Source organism: Capsicum annuum, chromosome 12, assembly GCF_002878395.1.
Source record: "Capsicum annuum cultivar UCD-10X-F1 chromosome 12, UCD10Xv1.1, whole genome shotgun sequence".
NCBI classification, from domain to species: Eukaryota; Viridiplantae; Streptophyta; class Magnoliopsida; order Solanales; family Solanaceae; genus Capsicum; species Capsicum annuum.
This window is the reverse complement of record NC_061122.1, coordinates 12000089-12016417: the sequence shown is the minus strand read 5'-3', so window position 1 is coordinate 12016417 and position 16329 is coordinate 12000089. Positions and strand designations below refer to the sequence as shown.

At 30.6% G+C, this 16329-nt stretch overlaps 1 protein-coding gene across 1 annotated transcript; it reads right to left on the bottom strand.

The window, feature by feature from the left end:
- Nucleotides 1-1174: 1174 nt before the first annotated feature.
- On the bottom strand, nt 1175-3433 carry LOC107851844. Its single transcript, XM_016696943.2, has 2 exons — nt 3090-3433; nt 1175-2795 (listed from the first exon to the last, which is right to left on the bottom strand). The coding sequence occupies exons 1-2, from the start codon at nt 3141-3143 to the stop codon at nt 1986-1988; spliced, it is 864 nt and encodes a 287-aa protein (XP_016552429.2). The 5' UTR covers nt 3144-3433; the 3' UTR covers nt 1175-1985.
- Between the last annotated feature and the right edge of the window lie 12896 nt (nt 3434-16329).

Below are 16329 nucleotides of genomic sequence, written 5' to 3'. Positions count from 1 at the left end.
TTATGAAGATAAAAGTTGTTTAATATAAAGTTTTAGAGTATTAAGGGTAAAAAGTAGATAATTTTTCTATTCTCCTTTTTTCTTAATGCAATTTTATATCTTTAATATTATTTTTAGTGAAATTAAAATCATATTTATAATTACTTTTTTTTTGTGGGGGTTTCAAATTTTGAGGACCTAAAATATTATACCCCATGCAATTGGCATAATCCCAAGTCATTGGAGAATTGATTTACCAGAGAGAATACAAGTTTGGTCGATTTCAATTGGACCCCTTTATTTAGTTTCTTTAGTATACATTTACCCCATTACTATTATAGTAATTTCACTCAGAACCCTTGATGATTAATGAGGGTTTCTCTATATTCGACTTTGTGATCATTATGAAGCTTATAAATAATGAAATTATCCTTAGTTCCTTAGCTTACCTTAATATTAGGTGTAGATTTTCTCTTTTATTTAGCTTTTGTTCTTAGCTCAAATATGTTATTCAATAAATAATTATTATGAAATAAGTAGTTTGTATTTATCGAGTTGATGCAGACTTGACGTTTCTCCCAGCAAGAAAAAGAAAAAGGGAGAGAAAAACTTTCCCAATCACCAATAAGATTAAAGATTATCATGTGCTAAGCATGAGGTTGACTTCAATGAAAGCAACATCTTAATTTTACTTTGATTTTCCATTATCTATTGACTTATTTCATTTCATTTCATAGGTGATTTAACTCAAACAATGAGCATGACCTTTGTGTAACCATCACAATAATAGAAATATCAAGGTTTTTTTTTTCCATATTCACAAACTAGTTCAACTAACTGTACTTTTGGTCCATCCAACAAAATTATTTGTTACTGTCCCTCCAATTGAATGGGGAAAAAAGGGAGGGAAATTTAAATGGATATTCCTTATATTTTACCTAGGATTCTTTTAATTTGCCAATGAGATAAAAGTAATTCAATTTTCTCTTTATTATATTTGCATGAAAGTGAAACTAAAGTAACATCAACAATAGATGTCATTTTAATGGCAGACATGAACCATGTATGGTAGGTACACCTCATAGAAAGTAGGATCATTTGGAATCTTTAAAATTTAATTACTTGTTGCTTCATTAAGTTATAATATTGTATATCATAATAATAATCTAAAGAAATTGAAAATGAAAGTGACATAAAAGCAAAAAAGGAAACAAAGCCTTCATTAAACTAAAATCATCTTCTCAATAATGACAAACAAGTCTACAACATCATAATCTCTCAAGATACGCCTTGCATAATATTTTTATGCAAAATTAGACCAAGAGAAAAAAGATGGCAAAGTATACATATTTAGAAAAAAAATTCCCCAACATTTTGGAGAATTGTAAAAGACCCCCAAACTAATATTACATGGGGAAATAATTAAAATCAAAAGGTTATAACTCAATATCAAAGGTCAAACACCTCTCTCCATCCAAATAGGACATGAAAAACAAAGCAACAACTCATGATCAAGTATCCAACACCTTTATAGTGAGACATTGATCTTAAAAAACCCCAACTAAGTAAAAGGCCATTCATAATTAGGCCTTTTGTCAAAATCCTCTAAATCTTGGTTAGCTAATAATTAAGAAGATTGCTTAGTTTCTAAGGTAAACCAACTAATATTACAAAGATCCTAATTGGATGGAAAATGGCATGCATATGATATCCATCCAATTTCATGTTGATAGTAATTTTTACCTCCTTTTTTTTTCATACCTTTTGAAATAGTATGAAAAGGATGGATAATGCATATGCTACTACCTAAACTTAACCAAACAAGGGCGGTGGTGAGATGGATGAGATTCCTCCGCCTTCAGGTAACTCCTGATGGGAGCACTTTTCCCTATAACCGGCCCTACATTGCTCGAATCCAAATTAGTTGAGCCAGTGAATTTCAGGGAAAAAAAAGTAATACTAGCTAAAGTGAGCTAATTATAGAGGTAGGAAAAGCAAGAAAAGCACTACATGTTGGTCAATGATGACTGGTGAACAACTTTTTGATACTTTGAAGTTAAAGTAGTAGTATCAATGCCTTCAACAGTAGTGTTAAAACCAGCAGCAACAACATCCCTTTTTGCACCAAAACATGCTCTAGTAGCACCGGGGGAGGCCCCGGTGCTACTACTCAGGGCGGAGTCCTGATGGAGCAACCGCGGAGTAGGGGAGGTAATAGTGACCGGAGGAATGTCGATTGAGTTAAGTTGTGGTGGTGGATGTTGCCATTGAGGAAGTGGCCCTGCTAATAAAAGTGTTTGAAGTAATGGACCTGCTTCCATCACAGCTTGCAAGAATTTCCCTTGCTGTGGCAATGGCTTCTTGACAACAACTTTGTCCATCAAATCTTGGACTAATAATGGTGGAGAAACAACATTGTTTTCATCACAATCAGAGGAATTAGAAAGTACTCCAATGTTGTTCTTGTTAGAGTCAACTACCCCTAAAATTTGGTCATGTTCTTGATTATCATGACTAATTGTTGTGCCACTAGAAATAGGTGCACTTTCTATAACAACATTTTGGTTTTGCTTTTGAAATTGGAATTGTAATTGCACTTGCTGTTGGAGCAATTGTTGTTGGAGTAGGATTTTTTCCATTCCAAGCCTCTGGCATTTGCCTTCTGCTTCATCTCTTTCTTTCACAATTCTAGACAATAGGTCCTTGAGTTGCAAAATCTCCTCATCTTTTCTAGCAAGTTCCTCATGTGCTGAAATCACAGTGTTCTCCAATTCCAATGTTGTGTACACCAATGAATGCTTCAATTCCTCTATCCCCTGTCAACATTCCAAATCCCACATTACTCACAAAAAAATGGACTAAAGGGGGTCCTTTTTTTAAGGAATTTTATGCTATGTTGCTCGAAACTCTTCAAAAATGGTAACATGTACGTATCAGATCCTCCAAAAGTAGTACATTTTGAGAATCCAACACCAGTGCGACCATCATTTTTGAAGAGTTCAAGCAGCACAAGACTTTTAAGGGGAAGTTGAAGAATGTTAGTTAAATGAACAAGAACCAAGAATGTTAGTTAAAAGAATCAAGAAACAAGAATGTTAGTTAAAATTTACCTCTTCAAGAAAGTAGTTACAAGGCCAGCTAAGAGGGCTACATTGATCTTCCATTTTTTTTTTCTCTTTCTTGTAAGTGTTTTTGGCTTGAAAAGAGTTAAAACAAAAGAGGGTACATAAAAAGAAAATGAGGGTTCTTGAGACTTACTTATAAACTAGTTTAGTTTACTTTTTATGATGATGATGCTATAGTATCTCTAGTACTATTGTTACTTTATCTTTATACTATCTCACTCTAAGAGAGGCAAAATGGTTGTGGAGAAAAAAAACACAAAAGTCCAAAAAAGAAAAAGAGAAGGGGAAAAAAGGGGAATTGTGGTTAGTGGATATAAATCATCACAAATATATATAATCTTTATATAGGTGAGTACTACTTATACTTGCTACTATAAGATTCTTAGTGCAGGAGGGACATTTTTCTTTTTTACTGTATTTAAAAGCAAGGAGGGAATGTGAACTAAAGGACCCAACTTGGGGCTACATGGGGGCTGCAATGAATATCCTTACTATGCAAAAAAAAAAAAAAAAAAAAAAAAAACATGAGTGAACACATTAAGTAAAAGCAGTATCACATTTTTGACAAAAAAAATTTTTTTGTCTATCTTATGGGTATAGTCTTGATTAAGAAAAAATTGGTAATTTTGTGGTTTAAGTGGAATTTTTTATCAAATGATTAACCATTTCATTTAATGTGAAACTTTAGCCTTATTTATATATACTAGTAAAAAATCATTAAAGGTCGTGATAATGCTTTTGTGGAATTAGTCTCTCTCAAGATTGTGTGAAGGAGTTTTTTTACCAAGAAGATTAGTAAAACTATTTTTATAAGTAATAATGTATGAAGCTCATAGGAGAAAATTATAGAGCTATGACATAATCAAATTCAAACGAACAAAATGTTGTGGATCGTATCAGTGTCCTTTGGAAGTTATTATTCATTTTTGTATTTGCTTTTGTATTTTTCGATTACTTCTTCATTTTTATTTTTTATTTTTTATTTTTGCTTACTAGTGAATTTCGAAATGTTTGAAATGCAATTCTATTTCTTTTTTATGTATTGTCAAAATAATTTTTTCAGAGGAGTGACAACCATACTACTACACAAGCTACTTTGCACCACTAATACACAATTAAAATATACATGTTAACTTAAACATATGGAAAGATCATGATCAAGATCATCTAGAAATATATCTCATTCACAAGACCAATTTGACAATTTAAGATTGCACCATTTGCAAAATGAAGAATTATTCAATTACAATATATATTAAGAATTTATAATTAATACATAAAATTAATATAGTTTAAATGGAGAAGAATAAAAATCAAGCAAAAAGTTCCCTTAATAAATTAAAGAAATGTAGGGTTTAGCTTGCAAATCTTGAGCTAAAGATTTGTTTTGGACTCAATATACCAAACAAGTGGAATAATATAGTATGGATCCAAGAAGGCTAGCTAGTCTGAAATTGTTGATTTATCCACAATACATTTTTTCCTAGGTTCACACTTTTATAAAATTTATTAAGGGGTTAATAAATTGGATAGGACTTGAGCAGGTGGAACAGTAGACTTTCACAAAATAAGTAGAATAAATAAATAAATAAGTCTTTTTTATTTAGTGGAGTATGTGTGTCATCCTTTTTAACCGTTGTATCCCATCAGCTCACGCACATCTCAACTAATTTAATGGAGGATTTTTGACCTTCCACAATATAAGTATCGGGTAACTCTTATACATGCAGTTGGAAAGAAATTACTTCTAGTGTTTTGTTTTTATGCTTCCATTAAAATTCAAACCCAAGACTTCATGATTCTTTATTGATCATTATTTTTTCATTCACCTTTACTTATCCATTATACCAAATATAAATGTTTAATAATACTTGTCCAATTTAAAAAATTAATGTATAATTTATTCATTCCTACCCAATTTACCTTTAGTTATTAATTATCGTCATTAGTCAATACAAGTCTCAAAACATTGAATTAATTATATTTAAAGGGTGATATGATAAAATTATTTCTATTATTTACCATTTCACAATTCACGCATCAAGCCAATAATGAACAATTATTAATAAATGGAGAAAGTAAAATATATCATTGGTTGCTTGAATTATGTGCGTCCATGAAGATAGTGCGGAGCCACTCTTTTGGTATGAGCTCGGCAAAACTCAATATCTTTGATTTAAATTTTATATAAATATTTTAAAAAATACTTAACATATTTATAGTAAATAAACATAAAATAAAAATCCTGACTTGTCTGTATATAAAAATGAATATTGAAAGTTGTGGAATATTTAATGTACCAAACTGTTTGGTTAGAATAAAAGATAAAGGTGAGTAATGATGAGAATTCCACACACATTCGATCTTGGGATTTTTTTTTTCCTATGATAGTATATGCTTATGTCCCTTTTTGACTCTAATAAAGATAAAATTGCATGGACTAGGAATCATATATTATATACTATTTAATCTAATTAATTTTGATTTATTTTTTTCTTCTTTTTTTAATTTGCCGCACTGTGAAAGTGGCCTCGTATTTCTCTTTTCATTGTGAGCTAAACCACTTAAAAAGGTGTCTTTCATTTGTGTTTTGGTTAAATTTTAAGAAATTAAGAAATTAATTTGGATTTTTTTCTTTCAAAAAATAAGTTTTAAATTGTTTTTAAATGAATTTGGGGAATATGTACTAATTTTTTGAGGAATGTTATTCTTTGAATTGTCTCATAAGCACAACTATTTGTATGATTATAACACTACACCAAACTTAGGAAAGTCTTAATCTCCTCATTTAATTGAAAATTGAATTCTTTTCTTTCACTAAGAAAAATGAGACTAATAAGGCTCTTATATTATCTTTTTTTTAATTGGTGAAAATACAAATGTGATCTGATAAAAATACTACTAACTCGAATTTTATGTTTGCAGTAAATTATAAGTAAAGAGAATCGATTCAAATTTCCTTATGTACTTCCCAATTGCTCATATAATTAAAATTTTGGTCTGTTCATATTTTACTATCTAGCAAATCGTATTATATTTACTCTTACCAAATTCTTCGAAAGAAAAAAAGGTTAGTGATTATTTATCCATCATCTTTTTTATTTTGATTTAAAATTAACCTCAAGTCGCACTTTAGTAGTAATCAAAAGCAAAATGAGACATTTTCCAAATGATCAGTGTATAAGATTAGACCAAAAATTTACTCCAAGAAGAAGTTGCTCATTTTGAAATAGTACTACAAAGATAAAATTTGACACTTTTTTTTTTTAAAATATAAATATGTCCAACTTATGAAGGATATGAAATTAAATAGGAGGTTGCAGAGGACATGGAGGTAGAAGGTTAGTAGGTAATAATGCATTGTCTTGTTATCTATCCATACCAGTAGTTGTAGTAGTTCTCCTGTAGTTTCTTGTATTTCGATTTCTGTTATTATTTGTGCTTCTTTTACTTCGACTAATTCTACATTTACTTCTAATCCTCCTCAACGAAAATTCTAACTTCATCATTAACTGTCATAATATATATTATTTGAATTGATGTAAACAGTAGGTGCGAGTAAATTTTCCTAACCTAGGGTGATTTTTTTGGTTTCCCAAGGTCTCCACAGGCAGCAGTTGTGAGACTAATTCTCCGTTTTACTGTCAATGCACTAAACAGTAGGGAACTGGCCACAGAGTATTCTCCATTCACTAGAGATGGAGATCGAACCCTCAACCTCTTGCTTAAGTGGTGAGGTACTGAACCACCACACCAACTCTTTTGCGGTAGAAGATAATGTAATATTATTGGGAGGAGGGGATATATTAATGGTAGGGACAGGATGAAAACCTTTTGGAGAACAAAGTTGGTGTTTGGAGAAATACAAGAATAACGGCTTCCGTTTTGACCAATTTTCTTCACAATTTTGTTTTTTGTTTTTTGTTTTTGTCTTGGGTTCTGTTGCACCACGCGTTGGCGTGTGGGTCCAGTTTATTTTGTGGGACCCACTCCATGTCTATTCTTATTGGCTCATCTTATCTAAAGTGCTAAGTGGGCCCTTGTGTTCTACATTTTTGTTTTTTGTTTTATTATAGATTTTTCTTTTCTTATTGAAAAAATGATTGAAAAAGATAGATGTATTGAAAATGACTTAAGTTTGTTTTACAAGAGAGCGTTGTTTAGATGGTAAGTATACTATATTTTTAAATTGGAGATTATGAGTTTAAATTTTTCAAGAATTATTTGATATGAGGTAAAGAAATAAATACTTTTAGAATAAAGTAAAATATTATTTTATTCTATATTTGATGTGTGATATTAGTTAGTAAAAGAATTATTTATTCTATTATTTATATTATAATGATGAGAAATAATTCTGCATATATGGTGGAAAAATTAATCCAAGAATAACTAATTCAGAAATTAATTATCTCGAAATAACTATTTTTCAACCAAACGATCCCTAAGGGGTCATTTGGTACGCAGGATAAGGTGGGATATCCTATCATTAAGGTTGGTACTAAATTTCTACCATGTTTGATTGTTGGTAAAAATTTATCCAGGGATTAATTTATATCATCAAACCAAACATGGTATAAATTTAATAAATTTAGTACCGTACCTAACATGATGGGATATCCCATCTTATCCCATCCAACATGAGATTATTTTATACCACCTCCTATATAGTATAAATTAATCCTTAAATTACAATTTCAAGATTATAATCACGAAATAATTTAATCTACCCTAGGGAATGACCAAAAACTTTTTTTTTAAAAAAAATTGTCTAACTGATTGAGCGCCTCCACCATCAACCGATTGATCAAGGATTCAAATCAACTTAAAAAGTAAGTGAGAACACTATTAATCCTCCTGGTGGAGGTGGAGTAAGATTATTTCAACTTTCAAGTCCCAAAAGGCCCATATCAAGATAATTTTACTACCTAGAAGTGGAACCTAAATTAAACAACTTGATTAAAAGTAAAGGAGTGTTTGTTACTTTACCACAAACTTTATTCTTATTATGCTTCTAATCTTCCTTGCAAAATCCGAAAAAAGATTGAAGTAAACATAGGAGATTTTAGATTTTAAGAAAAGGAGAAGTGGAACTTTAGAAATAATAATCGAAAAACATAAAGTTTATTTAGATTCTAAAAAATAAAGGGAATATGCATATATTCTTTTTAATAGGTTGTTTATGTTCGTTAAATTAGTTTGTTGAAATCATCTTTACAAGATACTCAACTTTTAAGTGTTGTAATCGTTACGATTTTAATGTCTTTATGCACTTTTGAATATTTATTTAACAACCAATATGGATTGTTGTGGATGGTTCGGGATCATTTTTTCACTTTTAATTAGAGATTTTGAATTCAAGCCTCAAAAAATAGAAAATATCTTGTTACGCTGCCTCGAGAAATGAGTCATGCAATGATCATATCCTGATTTAGTCGGGCCTCAATGCAGGTCGGACACCGAATGAGAAATAAAAAGAAATATTTATTAACCTGTTTTGGAGCATTTTGTATTTAGTTACCATGTTTTGTAATTTTCTTTTTCTTTAAATCCATTAATGATGAGAATTGTTTATTCGAAATAGGAGTGTATTATACTTGAAAATACATTACAACGGCTTTATTACGGGACAACTCATAATGTTTATCTCGAGCTATTGTGTGCCTCTCTGCATCTAATAGAACTCATATAGAGCCCGTTTGGATAAGATTAAAAAAATAACTTTTTAGCTTAAGTGATTTAAAACTTAAAATAAGTGCTTATAAATTAAGCAGATGAGTGTTTGGATAGAAATGCTGAAACTGAAAAAAAGTTGTTGATGTGTTTGATAAACAAGTGATGTTAAATACTTTTTTGTTGTTAAAATAACTTAAATGTCCTTAAAGTTGTTAACACCATAAATAAGGTGAATTATTTATAATTTTAAATTCTAAAATAATTTTTTTGAACAAATTTTGGATGTAATGATGAATTCGATGAAAACAAAGAAGAAAGATGAAGAGGAAATTGGAGGGAAGAGATGAAGAGAAGCGGCAAAGAGAAAAAAAAAACTATATATTTAAGGGCTACAAGTTTAAGATATTGTTGGAATTGGAGGAAAATATAAGGGATAAAAAGGTAAATATTTTGGCCAAACTTAACAGAATTTTAATCTAAGAAGCAAAAAACTGGGGGTACCCAGCTTCTCACTTTTTGATTCTTTTAATTAGTTTTTAATTTTTTTTAAGCGTTTTTTAATTTTACCAAACACCTTAAAAAGCTAAAAAAGAGATTAAAAGCTGGTTTAACCAGATTTTAATCCTATCTAAACGGCCTCATAATAACTCTCCTAGCTCTAACGTATCTTTACGAAATGCGATTCAAAAAAACATGAACCGACCTCATTATCTTCACCCCATAAAACTATGAAATCGCTTCAAGAACGCCTTCGATATCCCAGGAGTCAGAGACCACCATATCAATTCCTTTATAAAAAAAAAAATATATATATCATAAGACAATATTTACTGAAAATTAAACTATATTAGGTGTCATTTGGTTTGAAAATGGTTATCCCGGGATAACTAATACCACCATGTATGTCGGATAAGTTATCCCAGGACTAAGGAGAAAATGGTCGGATAAGTTATCCCGGGTTGGATTAATCCCTCCAACCAAACAAAGGAAAATGTGTTCTTTTATTTTATCCCGGGATAACCATTTTCAAACCAAACAACTTACAGCCTGTTTGGATAGTGGTTTCCCATGGTATGGTATGGTTACAATGGGAACTATGTTTGTTTCCATGGTTTTCTAAAAATGGTAGTATGGTATGTTACTATTCCATGGTTTGATAACCATGGAATGAAGCAATTTATTGAACCACCAAATTGGTGGTGTGCAAAGGTTTTCATTTTTCTTTTCCAACTATACCCTTATGTAATTTTCTTTAATCCTATTTTATCCTTATCGACAAAATACATGCTAAGACTACGCATTTGTTAACAAGATCGAAGATTGCAAGACTTCCTATTAGCAATATAAAAATTCAAAGAGTGAGAAAAATGATCACAGTTATTTAGTAGTAGTAGTTTTTAATGCTAATAAAAACTCAATTTGATAAAAAAAATAAAAAAATTGAAATGGAGGGAAACAGAGTGAATGCACAAAAAGCATATACATGGAAAGTGATTTTTGAACTCTAAGATACAGACATGTATACCAATTGTTTTATTGATTGGGAAGTACTTCCCGATTGCATTAGTTTGCGTTCGTCAAACCTTTGTTTAGCAAATATCCTTGTGAATTTGGCGTCTTAAAAGGATTATCGGGTAGCTATGAGAAGCATCAAGAAAAAAAGGACAACTGGTTACGCTAGCATTGATATGGATAAAAGAGTTGATATCTCAAATGTATTACAATTAGGGGCATTTTAGTAAATTTACCTGTTACTATACCGTATCATACCATCAAACCAAATAAAAAATCTATTATTAAACCGCAGTGAACAATACAGTTCATCCAAACATGGTACTATACCATACCATACTATACCATATCATACTATATCATACCATACATTATGAAACCACGACAAACCACCATTCAAACAGGCTGATAGTACATATTACACGAATTATATACCCCTCGTGTGAAAAAAGAAAGCAGCAGTTATATTATGGGAATAATAAAGACATTTACACTGGGACTTGTGACTTCCAGCTGGATAATATATTCAACTAAAACCAATTTTTGACTTATAATAGAAAAAAAAAAATTGACATATTTTCGAAATCTGAATATAAGTGAAAAAGATGCTAAGCAATTGGATTGAAAATAAAGTGTAGTAATTGTTTTATATAAGTAAACATTTAGTAATGTAGTTTGGAGTTAAAATTTGAAGTAAAAAGACGGTATGATGCACTGAAGTTTTTGTTATATACGGAAATCGAGAAAGGATCAGATCTTAAGAGTCTGTTATACGTAGTCTCCTCATTTCATATTTCTACAAGGGATGTTTCCACGACTTAAACTCGTGATCTACTAATCACATGACAACAACTTTATCAGTTGAATTTCAAATTAGAGGTGTTGATTTAAATCGGTGTTTCGTTATAAAGTTTGTTAAAACTTCAATTTCAAATATTAAATTCTCCAAACAGTATGATTTCAATCCCAAGTTCCTGATTTCTATTTTCTTAAAAATAATATAAATTTGATTCATAAGTTTATATTCCGCATTTCTGACAATTCGAATCTATAATTTTAGGATTAGAGGTGGAGGATGCTGTTATACCAATAACCATTTCTTATTCACAGAAACTATCTAACTCCATATATAAAACATAAAAAAATTTACCCAAACTCAATATTTGCACCAAATCAATGAATGTAAAGACATCATTTCATATATACGCCCATTTATATATACTTAGTATAGTTAGATAATATGTATTTTTAATTTAATTTTAGCCAAATGCATAATTTACGCTCTAGCCTTAAGACGTAATTCATATAATACATTTGTCTAACATAAGCAACCCTTTACAGTTTACACGCTCAATTTTTTTAAAACACGTTTATGATATACTTCTTTGAATCTTTTTCAAATATCATGTATAACAAAAGTTTAGTGCATCAAACTTTCTTTTTCAAAAATACACATTTTCGTAGTTGTTCACATTTTTTCTTGAAGATTGTTTAACTGCTAAATAGTCAAAATTTTGTTTTACATGATATCAACATTTAGTTTAATCTATAAATGGCATGCAATTTTCAATCAAAATGTCATAGAATAAGTAATTTTGGAGTGTCTTGAAAGTCAAATCTCACTCATTATCTCATGAGTCTACAGAACAGAAATATATATTATTATTATTATTATTATTATTATTTAGAAAAAAACAAAAGAAAACACATGAAGGTGAAGTTCCACACTAGGCCAACATGATTTTTACAATTTCTCTTTTTCATTCATAAAATTGTATCACACTTATACAACATTAATTCTCACGCACCATAATTGGTTTTATGCATTAACCCTTCTCACGTGTCGACTTCCTATTGGCTCAGATCTTTAATTCTAATAATGGATATTTACAAAATATGAGACAAATGACTAAAATTTTCAACTAATGTAATGGCGGGCAAAATATGTAGTATTACTTAAACCTAATCATATAATTAACAATTTTTTGCCTTCCACTATCAAATTATCCATTGTTGAATTAATTTAAACTAAATAAATGGACTAATTGTTGGAATAAAAACAAGTGTAATGGAGGGAAATTGATGCAATACTTAGGGTTTGTTCGTATGGAGGAAAATATTTTCTGAAAATTGTTTTTTCATTTTTTTAACGTTGGTCGGTCGAAACTTTTGGAGGACGTCTTCTTCTCTAGGAAAACAAGTTCGTTAGATCGAGAAAAATAATTTTCTAGTGAAAGTAAGAAAAATAAGTTTCACAAGTAGCATTTCACATCAACGGTGTCCCCCAAACACTTTTAGAATAATATTTTTATTTACGTGTAAAAAATAAAAAGGGTAAGAAATCCACTTATTTTCTTAGCAAATATTTTTCTTGGTACCGAGCACACCCTTAAACCTAATCATATAATTAACAAATTTTTGCCTTCCACTAATCATATAACTAACTCCACTTGGTATAATTTATTTTTTTAAAACCGTTTTATCCATTAGAAGATTAGTTTCTAATAAATAAATGGATAATATAATTGATGGGATAAAAATAAGTGGGTGAGACAAAATAATTACAAACATATGATGTTAAAATTGCAAGTCGGCTTATGAGAACTAATCCATTTACACAAAGTGTGACAACCTTAAAAATTATACTTAAATGGCCTTTTATAACCACCAACGGCCAATTCAGTTGGATCATGATGAATATATGTATATTTGAAAAAATTAACATAAATATATATATCTTTAACTTATACTATTTATACAAATTTTCATCCTTATAAAGTACAACAACAACAACAAATTCAGTATATTCCTACTTCGTGGGGTCTAGGGAGGGTAGAGTGTACGCAGTCCATACCACTACATCTAACGAGGTAGAGAGGCCGTTTCCGATAGACCCCGGGCTCAAGATACAAGACAGTATGACAGGCGGTAAACAAAACATCAAAAACATAGAACATGATACAATAGCATAGATACGACATCCACAATAGTACATTGCCAAAACACGAGACACCACAAATCCCCTACCTACTGACTACAACTCAACCGCACCCTTAACCCTCCATTCTAATGTTTTTCCTCCAAATCTTCCTATCCAGGGTCATGTCCTCAGTCAGCTGTAACTGCTCCATGTCACGTCTAATCACTTCTCTCTAGTATTTCTTCGATCTACCCCTACCCCGCTTGAAACCTTCCAAGGCCAACCCCTTACACCTACGAACCGGGGCATCAGTGCCCCTCCTCATCACATGACCAATCCATCTCAACCTCACTTCACGCATTTTATTCTCAACTGATACTACTCCCACCTTCTCCTGAATAATTTCATTCCTAACCTTGTCCGCCCTTGTGAAACAACACATTCAACTCAACATTCACCCTTATAAAGTAATTTATAAAAATTCTAACTAAGTATGTATCTTCGTTGAATGTATCGGGAGCTAAATTATGTATATCTCGATAGATCCAAAATCTAAAAAAATATATCAGAAGCTAATTATGTATATTTCGACAGACCCAAAATAAAAAAAAAAGTATCGAGAGCTAATTATGTATCTTTACAAGAATGTATCTTCATTGAATTTATTATGCATGTTGACAGACCCAAAATCAAGAAAAATGTATCACGAGCTAATTATCTATCTTTAAAAAGAAGAAGATGTATCTTGATTGAATGTATCGGGAGCTAATTACGTATCTCGAAAGATTCAAAATCAAAATTTTCTGTAATTATGTAAAATGCTGGGATTTTCTATAATTAAGCTCGAGGTAAAGCATTTTATTTCAAGGACGTCATCGTATTAGGTTTTAATTCTGATACTTACGATTAATGATGAGGAGTACTTGCTACTCCCATCACATCTTTTATGGTGGATTATAACGAATATATCTTTACTTATACTTTTTATGTTTTCTTATTTAATCTAACGAAGTCGTGGAATTATTTTTGTTAATATAATTTTGTGAACTTCGTTACCAATTTGGAGTAATCAAGTGTCTTGCAGAAACTAAAAGAATATTATTTTTCAATCACAAAAAGATAAATATTGAAACACAAATATTTAACACAGTTTGTTTAATTGATGTAGGCTTAAGTCATTGACAGACCTTCAAAGTTGTCCCGAAAATTTACTTATACCTCTCAACTAAGGTCTGTACCTATCAGACCCCTAACCCACCCAAATTTTGATCCAATCAGGCCTTTTTTGCCTACATAGCACATCATGTGCAATGTACTCGCGGGGGGTGCGTGAAGAGTGATCTTTTTACTAAATCACGAATAGAAAGGTACCAAGTGGCACTGAGGCCCCCCCCAAAAATATTAATTAAAAATTTATATTTAAATTATTTTATTAATATAATTTTTAATTATTATAATTTCTTAATTTTTTTTTTAAAAGCACTCCATCCCCCACGTCATCTTCTTCACAGCACCCCACCCCCTGCGTCTTCATCGTCTTCAATCCCACCCCACCCCCGCATTTTCATCGTCTTCACAGCACCCCCACCCCACCCCAATTCGTTCTATTCACAGCACCCCCACCCCATCAACGTCGTCTTCAACCCCCCACCCCATTATTGTTAATTCTTTCTTCACAACAACCTACCTTCACTTCGTCATTGCTAATGTCGCCATTGTCGTTAACTTTTTCATGACAACAACAATTAAACAAATCATTAATTAAAAGAGTTAGACTAACAAAGATTTTCGTTAGATTTATTTTTAAATTTTTCGACGAGTCTCTATTTTTTTCAATACGATTCATACGAATTTGAAAGGTAATTTAAATCCTAAAGAACTCAATTTATATTGTTGTTGTGGCTGTGTGTGTGAACTGTGGAGACGCCGGGGAGGGGGTGTGTGAAGATGACGACTGGGTGGGGTTTTTTTTTTCTTTTTTTTTAATTAAAAAATTATTATTAAATAGATATTTAAATAGAAAAATGGACAAATCAGCAACTCCACCTTTTAATTATTATTTTTGCCACATATTTTTTTTTAATTAGTTATTTTTGCCACGTCACGCGAGTGTGTAACACACTCTATACTTGTTGCTGATTAGGCAAAAAAGGCCTAATTGAATTAAAATTCGGATGGATTAGGGGGCCTGATAGGTACAGACCTTAGTTAAGGGGTTTAAGTGAATTTTTGGGACAACGTTGAGGGCCGTGATGACTTAAGACATTGATGTATATCGTGAAAGAAAATGAATGATCCACTATGTCAATCAGAGCATGAAATATAAAAAAAAAAAAAAAACGTCACACAATTCATTCTTAAAGAGATAATAATTAACAAAAAATAAAATTTTGATTTTACTATTACAGTAAATTTAAAGAAAATAATTTAGTAATATTTAATAACAAAAAATTATATCCTAAAACATATAAATGGATAAAATAATTTTTTAAAAAATGCTCTAGATTAATATTTTCTTAAAAACATCTATAAAAACACAATAAACAAACTAAAACGAAAAAAGTATTTGTGTTATAAATATACCATATATAGTGAATGTTTACTTTACCATATATAGTGAATACCTACTTTATCATATATTGTGTATGTCTATTTATGGAAAAGTTACAAACCCCAAGGTTAATTTTTTCCTATAAATAAAGGGGTTTTGCTTCATTGTAATTCATTTCTTAAGAGAAATAAGAATTCCTTATGAGAAATAAAGAAGTCTCCTCTCTTCTCTCTATTCTTCTTGTTTTTATTTTATATTTCATAACACGTTATCAACACGAGACTCTGCCAAACAAGATGAGATTATAAATCTAAAGGTAATTTCAAGGTTAGTAGTTCCTTATGTTATCTATCTTTTGCTACTAATAATATAATTATTGTTGGATTTGAGAAAAAATAATTGATTTGGAACCATTATATTTTAAATTTATTCCTCAAGAATAATATTATCAAAAGAGATGATAATATGTTGGGTCTAAGTCCCATCAATTTATGCCTAAGGCGTCTTTATATGGGGAAGATGTTGAGTTTGAATCTCAATGCACCATATTGATGATATTATGATAG